This window comes from Schistocerca nitens, chromosome 12, assembly GCF_023898315.1.
Source record: "Schistocerca nitens isolate TAMUIC-IGC-003100 chromosome 12, iqSchNite1.1, whole genome shotgun sequence".
In the NCBI taxonomy this organism is placed as follows: domain Eukaryota; kingdom Metazoa; phylum Arthropoda; class Insecta; order Orthoptera; family Acrididae; genus Schistocerca; species Schistocerca nitens.
The window spans coordinates 3,394,483-3,411,213 of NC_064625.1; the positions used below are offsets into that span (position 1 = coordinate 3,394,483).

The 16,731-nt window shown below is 38.2% G+C and overlaps 1 protein-coding gene across 3 annotated transcripts in view; it reads right to left on the minus strand.

Moving 5' to 3' along the window:
* The window catches only part of LOC126215255 (fasciclin-1), a 662,934-nt gene that overhangs the window by 86,781 nt on the left and 559,422 nt on the right, over positions 1-16,731 (minus strand). For all 3 annotated transcript variants that reach the window (XM_049941931.1, XM_049941930.1, XM_049941929.1), the window contains exons 4-6: positions 13,073-13,169; positions 9,980-10,157; positions 2,893-3,053 (exon numbers count right to left, since the gene is read on the minus strand). In XM_049941931.1, coding sequence (XP_049797888.1) covers positions 2,893-3,053; positions 9,980-10,157; positions 13,073-13,169 — 436 coding nt within the window. The remainder of the gene's footprint in view (positions 1-2,892; positions 3,054-9,979; positions 10,158-13,072; positions 13,170-16,731) is intronic.

A 16,731-nucleotide genomic window follows, 5' to 3' on the forward strand; every position in this document is an offset into this window, starting at 1 on the left:
ATATACAAAATATGTTATTACATTATGTTGTAGAATGTTGCAAAAATAAACATCAAGAGTAACAGTTATAAGTATATTAGTAATGAAAACTACATCAAGTAAAAACACGTCCATTATTAATTACAAAACTCCAAGCAATAACAGAACACCATGTATTATAGAAAGATGCTGAAAGAAACTAAGAAAACTATTTTACCTTGAATGACTTCAGAAGATAGTCAAGTTACCCAAATATGAAAAGAAAAAGTGAAAAGGAACCATTTAGTTGTTTGTGCATGAAATTGTTACAGTATTTGATGGTACTGTGGTGCTGGAATGGAGAGAAATTTCAGTACAAGTTGGTTTTGCACATTTCAGGTATGGGATTGCATGAGAAAGCTGTTCATTTCCATTGGTCCCGAAGCCACAAAAGGACACGAAATATGACTGATGTTCAGCTAACTCAAAACTCACAGTAAGTAATGCACAAAAAAATGTCATTGCTGCAGAGATAATATGCCTGGTGTGACATCTTTTATATCTGTAATTCATAATCAATTAGTGTGACATAGAAATCTACTGCATTTTGTTTCTGTTAGCTTCTAAATACCAAACAGCACTGAACTGAAACATTATCTCCACATGTTTGCAAAAAAGCAGCTTCTTATAACTGCTGAACATAACTGCTGAACTGAAATCTAAACTGCTTTTTTTTACTTTTTTTCATACAATTTATATCAAGCAATCCCACTCCTGAACTGAAAAATATTGTCATGTATTGCATTCTGTTCTACAGGTTTTTTTTATGTTATGCACTGATTAGGTTCTGAACAATTCGTGCACACATTAACTCAAATGAACTAGTCTTTCCGTGTGCATTTGAGAGGCATGTAAAATAATAGAAAAATGTAGATTGAGAATTCCTTGTCTTTAAGGATGATGATGTTTTGAACAGCAAAAGTACCTTAATTTTTACAAGAAAGATTGATTAAACTCAGGAATTCAACTAAAAACAGATATGAGTGTTTCCTTGCATTGTTTTCTTGTGAACAGTAAATTTCCAATTCCATTATCTGATCACAAATGTTAAAGCTGTAAAACAGAAATGCACACTGTATATTGTACATAAATAAGTGACCAAGTGATTTGGAAAATATTTTTAATGTGAATAGTCACTGTCTTTTGTTCTGTTAAGAGTAGTCTTTTCTTGTACAGGAGGAGAAATAGCTCAAATTAAGACTTTGTTATTCTTAGCTGAGAAGGTGAATGCTGAAGCAAAAGTGACAGCAGTATTGTATTTTATTGCAGAAATTGGCAACATAATAGAATATTTATGGCTGAAACTTTTCTCAAAATTCAACACAGGCATCTTCTCATTATGTACAATTCACACACTGATTTCTGATGGATGACTTTAGCCTGTAACCTGATGTCATGGAGAAGTATGAAGACCACAATGCAATCTTTGCTAGTGCTAATCAGTACTGTTGTAGCTAAGGGTTGACTCCTGGCTGTGCCAATGTGTAGAAATTCTTGCAGAGAAATATTTAGATTCCTAGCTCCTATAAAAATAAATAGTCTCTCATGAGACTATATCCTGTTAAAACTACAGTGTTTTCCTGGCAAAGTTAGGCAACATAGTAGGGAACTATATACACTATATGTTGAAAACAGCATATAATGTATGAGGGTGCCCTTTAAGTCACCGAAGATAACACGCTGGATTTAATCTTACGAGAGACTATATTTGTAGGTGCTGGGAATCTAAATATTTCTCTACTAAACGTTGGACTCTAGGCATTATCTCAAGCTTGCACAATGATTTTAGTGCAGTGGCATTACTGGTGACCACCTTCAGCAGCTGTTCAAACGGACTTGGGGAAAAAAGGTCTGTACACAATTTGTACTGTTGGTGGGGTTCTCCCACTACATACATCATGGAAGAAGCAAAAGCATTTTACAGTTCTTCAGCCAAACTTTATGTTTTGAATTGGAGCTTTGGTGTGTTACATGGCCAGTGTTTTTAGCACATTCTGACTACACTGTATATGCTGATTTCTGTAACTGAGATCGTATAAGTTCGCCAATGAATGTTTTGCGCATAATTAATTGTTGCTGCCAGTCAGAATTATGTGCTTTAAAAATAAAAATTTATGTTTAGGCAGTGTGTTTCACACTATATGTTTATGAACTAGTGCGTATCAACAACAGGGTGTTAATAATTTAACTATTACACAAGTTTTTGTGTTATCTTAAGCTATTTTATCAGTTTATGACACTTTGAGTGTACTGCTGTGTAAGGTAAGATGCACTTTGTTTCTTGCCATTACTAGCTTAAAACATTTTATTCATCACCAGACAGTTGCATTGCACTTACAGGACAAAATATTAACCAGCTGTCTAAAGTTGTGAGTGCGGAAGCTTCCCAGTTATTTTCAGAAACTTGTGTTTCTTGTGGAGGGTGAGATATGACACTGACACACATCTCACCATATTGCGCACTTCTGTTAGCACAACTGTGAACATTTTTAGCTAAAATACATTGTGTGTCACAGTTTGTATTTGGACAACATAACCTCACGTTTGGTAGGTATTAATGTTACAATCTGCAGTGGTGATAAGAAAATTTGAAGAAAAGAAACTCACATTCATTAAAGAAAAAAAACTCTAATTTCACAATTTTGACTGGCAACTTATCACAAACCATTCATTATTGCTGGTTACAGATGGCAGTTATCAGCTGTCTTTTTGGGACTGAAAATCCCAGTTGTGTACATTTTGCGGATGTAGCCACACTAATAGAAAAGGAGTGTAATATAACATCGTCGGCTCAGAAGATTGTGTGAGTGCACATAATGAGAGAATGCCGCTGACCGCCTCCACAATTCCCCCCCTCCCACACTGGCTACTCACCTCCAGAAACTGCTTCACCGTATTGTCTACAACCATGAGTGGGCGCTGGATAAGGTGCACCACGCCGTTCTTGACGGGGATGTTCGCCTTCACGATTTCAGCGAGGACGGCACCGGTCGCGTGGTTCGCGTCGCCGATAACTGTGTTACTTTTAACGTACGCTGCAGCATCGAAAGGAACACTGTGACATTTGACGATTAGATACTAAAAAAAGAAAAAAAAAGACGTATAGTTTGTTCCTATCAGACTAGGAAGTAATTGCTAGGTGTATCACACACTCCCCATTTTTCTGCACAGATACACAAAAATATACAGGTGAAAGATGGGATGGAGCTGAAATAAAAAGTGATAAAACCTCAAAGCAAACTACTTCCTATTAAAGAGAGAGCAATGTCTTTATTATACATCTCTTGTCAGTAAAATGGAATACATAGAAATTGTACAAGCTACAAAATGATGATAATGATATAATTATTGACTGTACCATTTCAATAAGATTTTTGAAAATATTTCAGTGACTGATAGAGGTTATAGAAAGTATTTGTTAATGCTGCACAAATTTTATACATAATACAGCACAATGGAGTATGATGTCTTGTCTTGTGGATCAATCCATGTGCTTAGTCAAAAGAGGTAGCAAACAATCTAGCGTTACCAGTATGGTAGGTAATTAAGATTTCCATCACATTTTTGTTTGTTGCTGTGGCCAGTAATGGTTTGATGCATCTCTGTGGAGGTGTCTTTGTCAGGCTACCACCACCTGGATCCATTTTAACCTGCTACCTGTACTCTAGCCATGATCCCCCTCCCCCTCCCCACCCAAGCACGCACTTACTTCCGTTACCAAAGTGACAATCTTTTTAATCCTCAGCATCTGTCCCATCAACCAATCTCTTCCTTTTGTCAGGATGTGCTATTTTAACTGTTTTTTTTCTCTACAAACTAGCAAGTAATTGCTACACAAAGACCTTCAGGAGAAACTTCCTAAAATTTAAATTAGATTTTAACAAATGTCTCTTTTTCCAAAGAGTCTGCATTTTACATCCTCTCTACTACAGCTTTCGTGAGGTATTTTGCCATCCAAATCGTAAAACTCGTCTACTGCTTTTATAGTGTCATTTTCTACTCGAATTCCCTCGGCATCACCTTATTTGACTATACTCCATTAACTTCATTTCAGTTTCGCCGATGCTTATCTTTTACCTGTTTTCGAGACTCTATCCATTTCAATCAACTGCCCTTCCAAGTCCTTTACTGTCTCTGACAGTACTCCAATGTCATCAGCAAACCTTCAAGTTTTTATTCTACTTCTTGAACTTTAATTCCTTTTCAAATTTTGTTCCTAAGACAGAATAACAGGAGGTGCTACAACCCTGTCTCTCTCTCACTCCCTTCTCAACTACTGCTTCCCTTCCATACCCTCTGCCATCAACGACTGTAGTCTGGTTTCTGTACAACTTGTGAATAAGCTTTTGCTCTCTGCATTTTGTTCCTGCTACTTTCAGAATTTCAAATGTATCTCCAAACAGAGAGTACAGTCAGCATTGCCTTGCATCTCAACATTTCTCCAGAATCCAAATTATTTTCTACAATTAATGTGGGTCAATATTCTGCAAACATGATTAATTAAATTGATAGTTTAATCAGTTACAAAGACGAGAAAATTGCACTACAAGAAAGATGCTATGTGTATCACACACCCCATCCTACTGCACGCTGCGCACCAGGCGAGACGTGTGAGTTTTGTGCTGCTGTACAGATAAGTGATTTAGACTGTAATAAAACTCAATTAGTTTAATACACGTATTAGTGTGTTTTGCAAGCTTACTATTAAAGGTTTCACTTCTCTTTGTGTATTATTTCAGAAAACGCAAAAGGAACGTAAAGTACGGTTACGATCGTATCCTTAAATACATTTTAGCGGAGTAAAACTTATAGAATATCATTTAATTGTTCTCTTCTGTTCTGTTCCAGCAAGTTAAGAAAAGTGTATCCCTTTATAGTTTAACTCTTGTTTTGTGAAACACAGTGTAAGTTCTGGTCTCTGGAAACTTTGCACCTACAGTAGTAGTTTTGTTTACATACAGTTGCGAATATGCCTAATTTTTGTAAACGTTTTTTTTCTTCTTTTTCTTCTGTAACCTAACTTATTGTCACCTAAGTAAATTTGTTTACATACGATTGAGAAGAGACCTAATCTTTCGTAAACGTGTTTCCTCGTTTTTCAGTAATTTAATTTGACTTATTCTCGCTAAAGTAAGATTTTTACCACGAGTGAAATGTGCCCGATGAGCCATAGAATTGTTAGCTCCGCGGTTTGGTGTGATGGCTGCAGTAGTTTTTTTTTTTCCATCGGGGTAACTGTAGCGGCGTGGGAAATGGGGAAGTGAATCAGACTCGTCAGTGATTGTGTAGGATATGCAGTAGAGATAGGAAAATAGTGGGGAAAATTACTGCCCTTCAGGCATAGTTAGAGCAGGCTAGGGAAGATCTGAAGAGGTTAAGGGTAAAGAGAGGTGCAAGTAGCAACAGGTAAGAGGAGGAACAGACCTAGAACTTTGTCAGACAGCTTTGTGGTGAATAAGTTTGACCTGTTGCTTCAGTTAAAAGCTGATGAGCCTCAGACAGAGGTAGATGTAGAACAAACATTCAGTAGAAAATTGAATAAGAATGTAGGGAAGTCAGCAAAGAGAAAGAAAGTTTTGTTGTTAGGTAGTTCACATGCCAGAGGTGTAGGCCAATTTTTGCAGGACCAGGTCACAATTTTTTTTAAACCTAGTGCTGGTGTGGGTCAGGTGACAGAGGATTTAGGTTCACTCTGTAAAGATTTTACCAAGGAAGACACCACGGTTATTGTGAGTGGGGCGGGCAATAGTATTGACAGAGATTCTGGGTACGATATAGTGTGTGACCTGGCAAAGATTGCATCAGCAACGAGACATACCAGTGTTGAGTTTGTGTCTGTTCTGAGACGCCGTGACAGACCTCATTTAAACTCTTCTGTCGGGAGAGTTAATTTGGAGTTGGAACGGCTACTTGGGTTGGGTGTGGGGTCACATATTGGTTTGGTTCCAGTTGATTCTCTCAGTAGGTGGGATTATACTAGACATGGCCTAAACCTCATCAGGAAAGGAAAGGGTAAACTGGCTGTGCTAATAGCAGGCAATGTAAGGGGGGAGGCACTGCCGTGAGTATTAATAGGTGTTGGAGCAGCACCTTTTTCTAGGATAGGTATGACAGAATGAAGTCAAGTTCTGAGAGAAGTAAAGATTGAAACAAACCTTCAGTTTGAGACAGAAATCAAATAGCATAATCCTTGCACATTGGATCAGTGAACACAGCTGCTGGTTAAAAATTTACAGCAATCAGCAGAAATTTTATTTCCACCCGATTTCATCCCAGTAAATGTGAAATGCCAACTATCTTTAGTGCATCAAAATATTCGAGGGCTTAGAAGCAAAATTAATGTGCATTGATGAATTAGTCATCAAACCCAGTTGATATAACCTGCCTCTCTGAACATCATGTGACCATTGGTATACATATGTTAAACCTTACAGAATTTAAGTTAGCCTCTTACTTCTGTAGACAAGATATGGAGAAAGGAGGAGTTGCCACATTTGTTAAAAACAGTTTTAAATTTAAGAATATTGACATTAATATATTTTTCTTAGAGCAGCACTTGGAACAGAGATAGAATTTCATAATGGGTCCTTTATAATAGTAGCCATATACAGAGCACCTTCAGGAAATTTCAACCTGTTTATAAACAGCCTTGAGGATTTATTATCTAATCTAAAATTAAAGAACAAAGAACCAGTGGTTGCTAGTGATTTTAATATAGATGTCCTGAAAAACACTGTCAGTGAACAGTTACTGAAATCAGTTACATTGTCATTCAATTTAATTTCTACTGTAACCTTCCCAACTAGGGTATACAAATGTTGTAAGGCTGTCATTGATAATATATTTATAGACAATTCTGTATAACTAAGCCACATTACAAAACCAGTAGTAAATGGGCTATCTGACCATGACATGCAACACCTAACATTAAATTTTGAAAATTGTCTGGGTAAAACATCTATCAGAACTGAGTACAGAAGGCCAATGAAAATGAAACAGTCAAAAAATGAGAAATTTAAGAGATTGCTCAAAGAGATTAATTGGATGCTGTAAACATCCACCAAAGACACAATATTTGAAAATTGTTTTCCCCTGAAGGTAACTCAAATTAAGCAGAAGTTTAATAAGAAACGATGGATCACACAAGGGATGAAGATATCATGTGGGACAAAAATGAAACTAATTGATACGTAGGGACACCTTTGATACTAGCATTATAGCTCATTACAAAAATTACTGCGAAATATTGAAGGAGGTTATCCAGAAATCTAAACACCTGCATTATGAGAAGAAGATAAATACATCCAACAATAAAATAAAAACAATATGGGATATAGTTAAGTCAGACACAGGTAGGACCAGAAATGAGGAGGAACAAATAGCTCTAAAAATAAATGAAACCCTGCTAACAAACACATGTTGTGTTGCAAACCATTTAGTTTCTGTTACTGATAGCGTGGGGTTGTCAGGTTCAGTAAATAATGCAATGGAATATCTGAGACCAGGGCACAAGCAATCTCAGTAAAATGGAATTGACACTTACTTCACCCAAACAAATAGAATACATCATAAAGTCCTTGAATCAAAGCATTCTAGTGGTTATGATAACATATCAACAAAGTTAATAAAAGTGTGTTCATGTGAGCTTAGTCATATCTTAAGTTATTTGTGTAATCAATCACTTGTCACAGGAACATTCCCGGACTGGTTTAAATATGCTGAACTTATACCTCTCTACACAAGAACGGGGACAGAGAAATGCCGTCAAATTACCAACCGACCTCACTTTTGCCAGCTTTTTCAAAAATGTTTGAAAAGGTTATGTTCAAGCAGCTACTTAAGCACCTTAGTGAAAATAACATACTGTGAAAGTCACTATTTGGGTTTCTTACGGGTTCTGATATTGAGAAGGCAACTGGCATAGTCTGTGACCTGTCAAAGGCTTTTGACTGTGTGAATCACAGCATTCGTTTATGTAAATTAAAATATTATGGCATCACTGGTAGTTGAGTCATATCTTGCTACTAGAAAACAAAGGGTGTCATTAAATAGTAGGCAATCGGACACCACCTGACTGGGAAGAAATTACATGTGGTGTTCCCAGAGGTTCCATACTAGGTCCACTACTTTTTCTTGTGTATATTAATGAACTGCCATCTATTACATTACCAGATGCCAAGTTTGTCCTATTTGCAGATGATACAAACATTGCAATAAATAGTAAATCAAATATATATTTAGAAAGGGCAGCCAATCAAATTTTTACTGACATTAATAAGTGGTTCATATGCAATTCACTGTCATTAAACAGTTCAGAACTTCCAAGAGATTTCCTTCTAGTGTGTGTATAAAATATGATGACATGGAAATAGGAGAAGTAGAGAGTGTAAAATTCTTGGGATTACAACTTGATAATAAATTCAGTTGGGAGCGACGAACTGCTAAAGTGCCTAAACAATTCTGTGTTTGCAATGCGAATGATGTCAGACATAGGAGATATAAATATAAAAAACTGGCATATTTTGCTTATTTTCACTCCATTATGTCATATGGTGCCGGCCGAGCGGTTCTGGCGCTACAGTCTGGAACCGCGCGACCGCTACGGTTGCAGGTTCGAATCCTGCCTCGGGCATGGATGTGTGTGTTGTCCTTAGGTTAGTTAGGTTTAAGTAGTTCTAAGTTCTAGGGGACTTATGACCTCAGCAGTTGAGTCCCATAGTGCTCAGAGCCATTTGAACCATTTGTCATATGGTATCATATTTTGGGGTAACTCCACAAACAGAGAAAAAAAATTTTTTTGAGTACAGAAGCGTATAATAAGAGTAATGAGTAGTGTAAATCCAAGAACATGTCGAAACCTATTCAAAGAATTGGGCATATTAACCACAGCTTCTCAGTATATTTATTCCTTAATGTAGTTTGTTGTAAATAATACATCTCTTTTTTCCAACTAACTGCTTAGTACACAGTATGAGTACTAGGAATAAGAACAATACACATGAAGATTTAAAATCACTTACTCTTGCCCAGAAAGGAGTACAGTATTCAGCAACGCATATTTTCAATATGTTATCAGCAAACATTAAGAGTTTAGTTTCAGACAAGGCACAATTTAAACATAATTTAAAAGAATCTTTGGTGGCCAACTCCTCCTACTCCATCCATGAATTTCTCAACAAGTGCAGTAGACCATTTTAATGAAAATTTATTATACTTTTATTTTTGGCAATACTTGGTTGTAACTACCTACTGTGTGAATGATGGATGTATGGAAAGCAGATGTAAGTATTAAACCTGTAAATATTAGAAGCTTAATTTTAATTCATGAACATAATTTTACTGTTTATTGACTGAGGATCATTAAAGTTAGTGAAACTCAAGTTTTTCTGAATACATTTTTGTAATGTGTTTATTGACATGTTCCACACCCAGGAGGATTCCCTCTTTTGTGGGTTTACTGATTTGATTAATTATTCATTCCAATCAACAGATACACAAAAATATACAGATGAAAGATGGAACAGAGATAAAGTAAAAAGTGATAAAACCTCAAATCAAACTACTCCATTTTCTTTATTAAGGACAGTTGAAGACGACAACTGGGTTAACAGCAGAATAAAAATGTTCTCTTCTGCCTTTGGTACCGTAAATAAGCTTTTCAAATCAAAACTTCCAGTTTGTCTGTAATGGAAAATTTACAATATAAGTGTATTAAGTAGTCTGACTTATGGGCTTTTGATGTGAAAACTGAGGGCTGATCCGTGAACTATGGAGTGAACCATTTTGAAATAAATAGAAGAGACTGAGAAACAAGCAAATGCATCAGAAAGCTGACTGGAACAAAAACACAATTATGACGGTCACAAAAAAGAAACAGGTTTCGGTGAGTGTAATGCGAGTCTTCTGCTGTCTCCGAGTGACACGAGGGCAGGAAAGATCAAAATGAGAGCCCGATACTTACGCTTGTGGGCCTTGCCGTCGGACTCCATGGTGAAGGAGATGACGACACGCAGCATGTCGGTGAACGCCAACGTCTCGTACTCTTCGTCGAGTGGAGTAGCACTCGTGAACAGCACGTGGTTGGGAATAATGTGACCATCGATCACCTTCTGGTCAATTTTTTCAGGCCGAGGAGGTGGCTGGAGAAAGTAAAACATTCAATGTAAGGAGCATATGTACAGAGCTACTGGTTTTATGTAACTGGAAGTAGGACTGTTTCATTATTGCACCAATAAAGGTGCACAGAAAGGGGGGGAGGGGACCAACACCTTGGTGTATAAGTTTGTATGAATTTTGCATGAGTTTCATAAACACAACAGATACAGACTTTATTCATCAATAATTATTCTCCTTCACTGTTTACACTGATCTGCCAATGCCGGGATAGCTTTTTGATTCCGCAACTCTTGAGCCACATTCAGAGCACATTTTCCTCTGGGAAGATTGTCGGGTAGAGAGGGGTGAAGGTCAAAATGTGGGGGAACGCGACCAGGTGAATAAGGTGGGTGCAGAATGACTTTCCAACTCCTGTATAGTGTTTTTCATCAGTCTAGCAGAATGCTGGCAGGCGTTATCACAGAGCAGCGTCGCTTCACGCTGTCTCCCCAGTTACTGTTCTCGGACAGTATTTGCGAAGATGTCTCAGTTGTGGACAATACATTTCACTGGTGACAGTTACACCTCAAGGAAGCAATTTGTAATACACCGCACCGTCACTGTTCCACCAGATGCACAACATAACCTTTCGTGGATACGTGCAGTTCTTTGTACGGGAAGCTACCGCTTTGTTTACGCTCGACCATTCCTGTCTTTCCCTTAGGGGGTAGCTGTTCACCGAGCCAATTCGTCACGATCGAGCAGACGTGCACACGTAGCAAGCAGCAGATTTTTTTGTGGTTTTGGCTTACAGCATGATGTACCTGTACACCCAATTTTTGAACTTTCCCCGCTGCACGCAAAGGTCTGCCAGTTGTCGAGTACGCCGATGTGGTTCGTCGTGAATTAATGCGTCTGACCGATCTTCGTTAAACCCCGAATCTAAAGAGTCACTGACGTCAAAACGATTCTCCCCAAAATGAGAAAGCCATTTCCTTGCCGTGCTCTGTCCAATAGTATTATCCCCGTGCACGGCGCAAATGTTTCCTGCTGCGTCCACTGTTATAACCCCTCGACTGAACTCTGACAGAAGATGTCAGAAATGTTCAGATTTCTCTAATTGGCACTCCATCTTCTAGTGTTCTCAGCTCCATTTGTTATCTCCAAGTGACCACATGACAATATGTAAACTCAAATAACAACTGATAAATAGATGCAGAGCACCAGCATGCAAAAATGTGACAAGCTTTTTCACCAATCTAATAAACAGTTATTTTTCACAATGGTCAAATAAAAAGTGACTATTTGAGAAACATGGTAAAATTCTCGGTGGAATATATATAATAGACAGAGTAAAGGTAGCCACTTGCAATATAGTTGAGATGCTGGTCAATCAACAGTCGGATTACTGCAGACTTCTGTAGGTGGTGTCTGACGCATTGCAGACTTTATCCGACATATGGTGTAAGAATTATGAAGTTGACTTGGTATTACGAGCAGAGCAAATTCCTCCTTCTCGTGAGAGTTTTTTTTCTCCCCCTCCCCCCTCCCTCCCTCCCCCTCCTCCTCCTCCTACTAGAATGTCAGTGACAGTGATGCAGCTTTTCGAGGACTATGCAAACGACAGCTAAGTGGCCAGTGAACTGTGTGTTGCGCTTACCTGCAAACTTACTCGTGATGCCGATAGTTCCGATACTCTTGCAAGGTGACAAGTATTTGCATTCCATTGTTGAAATGCTTATTAAATAGTGGAACTTTAATATTTGGAGAATTATGACAGAGCAGAATGGCTGTCTGGTACTTGCCTAGTACTGCTGTTACCCGACATTTAGAGGAAGAATGAAATATTTAGAAAAAAACTGCTATCTGCAGCACTTGGAATCTTGCTCTGGAAGATAAGTACAGTTTTCCTTGTAATTTTACAGCATCTCCCTTTCAATACAATTAACACACATACCTCCAGCTCTTTTACTCTGGTGATATTACTTGCAACAGTTTCTGACAAATGTTTATGCAATTCGATGTAGTACTTAGAATTGGCTGCTTCGTCAGAAGACATGAAAGTGTTTCGGGATGTCATACCGAATGTGGATATAAAACTGAAGGCACTTTACAAATCACTGGTTAGACTGGACCACATTCTAAAAGGATTTTTTCCTGATAATGTCTATGTTGCTTTTTAGCATCTTCATTTTGTTCAAAACTTCCAAAATCAATTTATTATTGTATGTTGTCAAATTAGACAATGTGTGAATTCATATTTATGCAGTTCTTACATAAAACTGACTGGTACTTAAAAAGTAATGAATTACCTTACAATTCACCCAAAAGAAATGAGTTTAAGGAATCAGTCGAAAAATTGTGTTGAAATGAGCTAACAAAGATTTATTTTGTCTCTGCTTCAGAAGTATAGACAGGAAGGCAGATATTGTTTATTTTAGATACATTACAATAATCATATTTCACCAATGTAAGGAAATATTATATAATATTACCCGAATTGGTTCCCCTAAGACATTCACTGCTGGAGCAGAATAAATCCTTTAGGGTGCTATGACCTGTACTTTATTAGTGGGTGAACTTATTTATGATTTTGGTGGAAAATGTATGTTCATGAATGGTGGAGGCCTTTCTGGATCAAAATGAGTCTTTACGGCAGTTTGTATCGATTTACGTGGCCCGAGCTGTCAGTTTGAACGGAATCGAGCAGTGCTAGCTAGAGCGAACAACTCTCCCATATTATGTCAATCTTTTCTTATCCCTCCAACTCCCTTACTTAGCAACTGCTTCTCCCATTTATTTTGGCAGTGGTACCTATAAATATTAATTCCACAAAGTATTATCGATAGTTCCACTCCCTGACCGACAGATCACGAAAAGTTTTCTTATAATAATTGCTACTACTGTTGACACGTAGTCTGTTTAGCACATTATTTGAAAGATGACAAAGTATACCAACCTTGAAACCCTCATCCACGGGAATGAAGAAAGTGTGCTTGCCCTCCAGCTTGAAATCGTTTTGCTTCTGATTCTGGAAGACTCGTTGCCTGAATGATCTGTAAGGAAATTAATAAATTTGTACACAACACAAAATAAAGGACCATACAATTCTCAGGAACGTTGCTGTGTTGGTGAAAGTAAGAAAAACTGCTGTATTAGATTAGCTATCGTACAACTCAACCACAGTAACAAAAGAACAGATTGTTACTCATCACACAGAAATGTCGAGTGGCGTATAGGCGTGTTGAGAAAAAGACTGCTAGATTTTATTTTAGCTATTGGTCTAAGTCCTTTGTCAGATGTACACAAATGGAAGGAGAGAGGGACCCTCATGCCTGACCAAAGGAGACTACATTGGCCACGTGTTTGAATATGTGAGGTTTTGTCTGCATATGATGAAATACTCAGTCCTACAGCTAAAATAATATCTGGCAGTCTTTTATTAATGTGCCTATCTTTCACTCAACACCTTACTCATTTTGTTTTGTTTATTTACTTATTTCCTTTCAGATACAGTTGTCGGGTATTTCTGTTTAAATAGTCTCATAGTCACCCGTGGTGAGCTGTATGTGGCACTGGCACTATATGGGAATACTCAGCTGCTACTGAATATTCTATAATTGTAATTCATGCTTCTGTTGTACAGTGTTTGTGTATAATGGGTCAACTACGAGAGTTTTGCCTTTCGTCTCCACCCCGGTTGCCCTTCTAGGGGTATGAAACTTGGTCATGTGAAGCATGTTATAAGCAATAACTTCAGCTTGGAACTCTTCCATTTGGTCCGTGTTCACGTAGAAAAACAACAATGTGGGAATTGTGAGTCCGCCTTGATGCAAAACATTTTGTTATTTGTTTACTTACTTCATCCCCAAACTAGTTTCAGCGACAAATATCACCATCTTCAGTGGGTTCTTTACATCTAAACCATGGACAAAATAGCATAATAACACATTGTTTTGTTTTTTGAAATATAGTTTTCTGTGGACCATCAACAGAACAAGCGCTGCTAACGGTATACTACGCCTTCCACATCACTGGCAACGGGTTCTACACAGCGCTGGTGACTACTTTGAAGGATAGTAACAGGTGCAAACATTTAACTCTTCTTGTATCGGTTGTGAGTAAATAGTTGCCACTATTTAAGTTCCAACCCTCGTACTTTCAATACTGCCTTATTTATTGTTCGTTATGGAATGTTTTTAGGAATTGGTGTCACAATTTGCGGCATATTTTCTGTTGCCGGTTTTTCTCTGCGTACGTGACATGTCATCTGCAACTGCGTGAGCGTTTGTTAAAACAAATACTTACAGGTGAAACTTATGTCAGAGTTTGGGGAGTAAATATGTAAAGAAATAACGAAGTGTTTTGCATCAAGACGGAATCACAATTCACAAATATGTTATACGATTCGCTTTATCTGAACATGAGTGATCAATTAGTTTTCTTTCCCATAGCTGTTTCTCTTAAAAACTTTAACTGGCCATAATAGTTGGTGCTCGAACTATTTTTTCTTTCCCCAAAGCAGAAAACAGTTGTTATCAGAACTGCCTGTGTTATCTCATAATATTACAAACATATATCACCAATGATACGAAATTAGTCACCTTTTTGTTTCCTTTGTCACATTTACCACCTTGCTGGCCAAAGTTTACGTATTGCAGATCCACCTTTATCAGCATCCCCCCCCCCCCCTTTTTATATATAGGGACTTGACGTTTATGATAGGTATGATAGGAATACAACTAACAGCTATGGCTGTGCTGAACTAATTACAATGAAATACTGTTTACTTCAGAATTTAAGAACAGCCTACAATGTTTTACCTGAAGTTGCCAGAGTAGTTTGCAAGGGGCAAAGCAAGTGAGACCTTCCCCAAGATCCCAACTGTATTGGAGTGGAAATGGGACAAGCCAGTATTTTTATAAATATGAATTCTGTATAAAATTTACAATAATAGATATGGTAGAGTAAATATGGTAGATTCATACCGTGTATTTTATCAGTTTCTGCTGCACAATGATTTTATTAATTTGTTATTTACATGTGATGAGTTACGTGTAACTATTAGCCATTTTCAAGTTCATAGATATTACATACAGCATCATGGAGTTCATTTCTCAGTTTTTGTGCTCTTGGAGTTTGTTTGAAACTAATAAATGGTGCTCGCTTTTTATTTTGGACTAACTCCAACATCAAATTTTTGGTAAGGTCTTATGGGACCAAACTGCTGAGGTCATCGGTCCCTAAGCTTACATACTACTTAATCTAACTTACGCTAAGGACAACACACACAACCGTGCCGGAGGGAGGACTCGAACCTCTGACAGGGGGGGGCCACTCAGACCGTGACAAGGTGCCCGAGACCGCTCGGATACCCCGCGCGGCTAACTCCAACATCACAAACAGTAAAACACTCAGTTTAAAAGGACACAACAGCCAAAACGAGACTCGTCCTGTGTAAGTGATGAGTTAAGAAAATCAGCAGAATGTATAGCATAATGCACAAAAATATATAAGGAACACAATACAAGAAATCAGAATTAATACTTACGCAAACACCACAAGACATTCACATTAGCATGGTATTAATATTTGAAAGTCAATTTACAGTTTCATAACGTTGTATATAAAATGTCTTACAAACATTATTTACCTAGGCTACAAATAAATATATGGGTCCAGAAAAATGTAGACGCTCTTTGATAGGTAATATCTTTGGAAAAATACAAATAATTGCAATTTTGCACTGTAGTGTAGTCTGCTGTTTTCTGAGCGGATCTCGACACGCATTTTCCAGCAGAAGACAGTGTAGCAATGAAGAAGTAAGATTGCGTTGCTCCAACAACAAAGCCGTACCGGAATACGAAAACGTGATGGACGTACAACTGCAATGGCGTAGTGTGTACGTAACTCAGCCACTAACAATTGCAACGTCTTATAGTATCTGGGATAAATCTAGAGTTGAGAGTACTATTCAGGACATGTGGAAGGGAAGGGCCGGCCAAAAACATGGAGTCCAGCTTCCAGCGCTGCTGTGTGGCAACATTTTACTAGGTCACCTCAAAAATCTGTGAAAGCGGGGTAAGCCGACCCAGCACATGACGAATTCTGAAGACTGCAAAGTGGAAAGAGCACATTCCAAGATTGCTGCACGCTACGGACGAGGACGACCCGGATCGAACAGTGGAGTACTGCGAGTGGTTTTGAAGGCACATTTTGCGAGGATGAACGGTTCTACGGTCTGCCGAAGCGGAATTCAAACTGAATTTTACAGTAAATCGGCACAACTGTGTGTAATGGGCTCCCGGAAATCCTCACATTCGTGTGGACAAACACGTTAATGTGTGGTGTGGTCTATCATCGCGCGCTTTGATTGGCCCTTTCTTCTTTGGGAGATCCGTAACTGGTGAGGTAGAGCTTCGTACACTGCAAACATCGATTTTACCTGACATTCGAGAGGTGTCTGTAAATGAAAGATTATACCGGCCACAAGATGGCGCTCTGCCTCGCTACCACAGAGATGTCAGAGCCTTACTGGATGACGGATAGGTCTGTCTAATACCCACCGTGGCCCCCAGGCCTCTCAGCTCACCGGCATCGACGTCGTTTTGGCTGCTA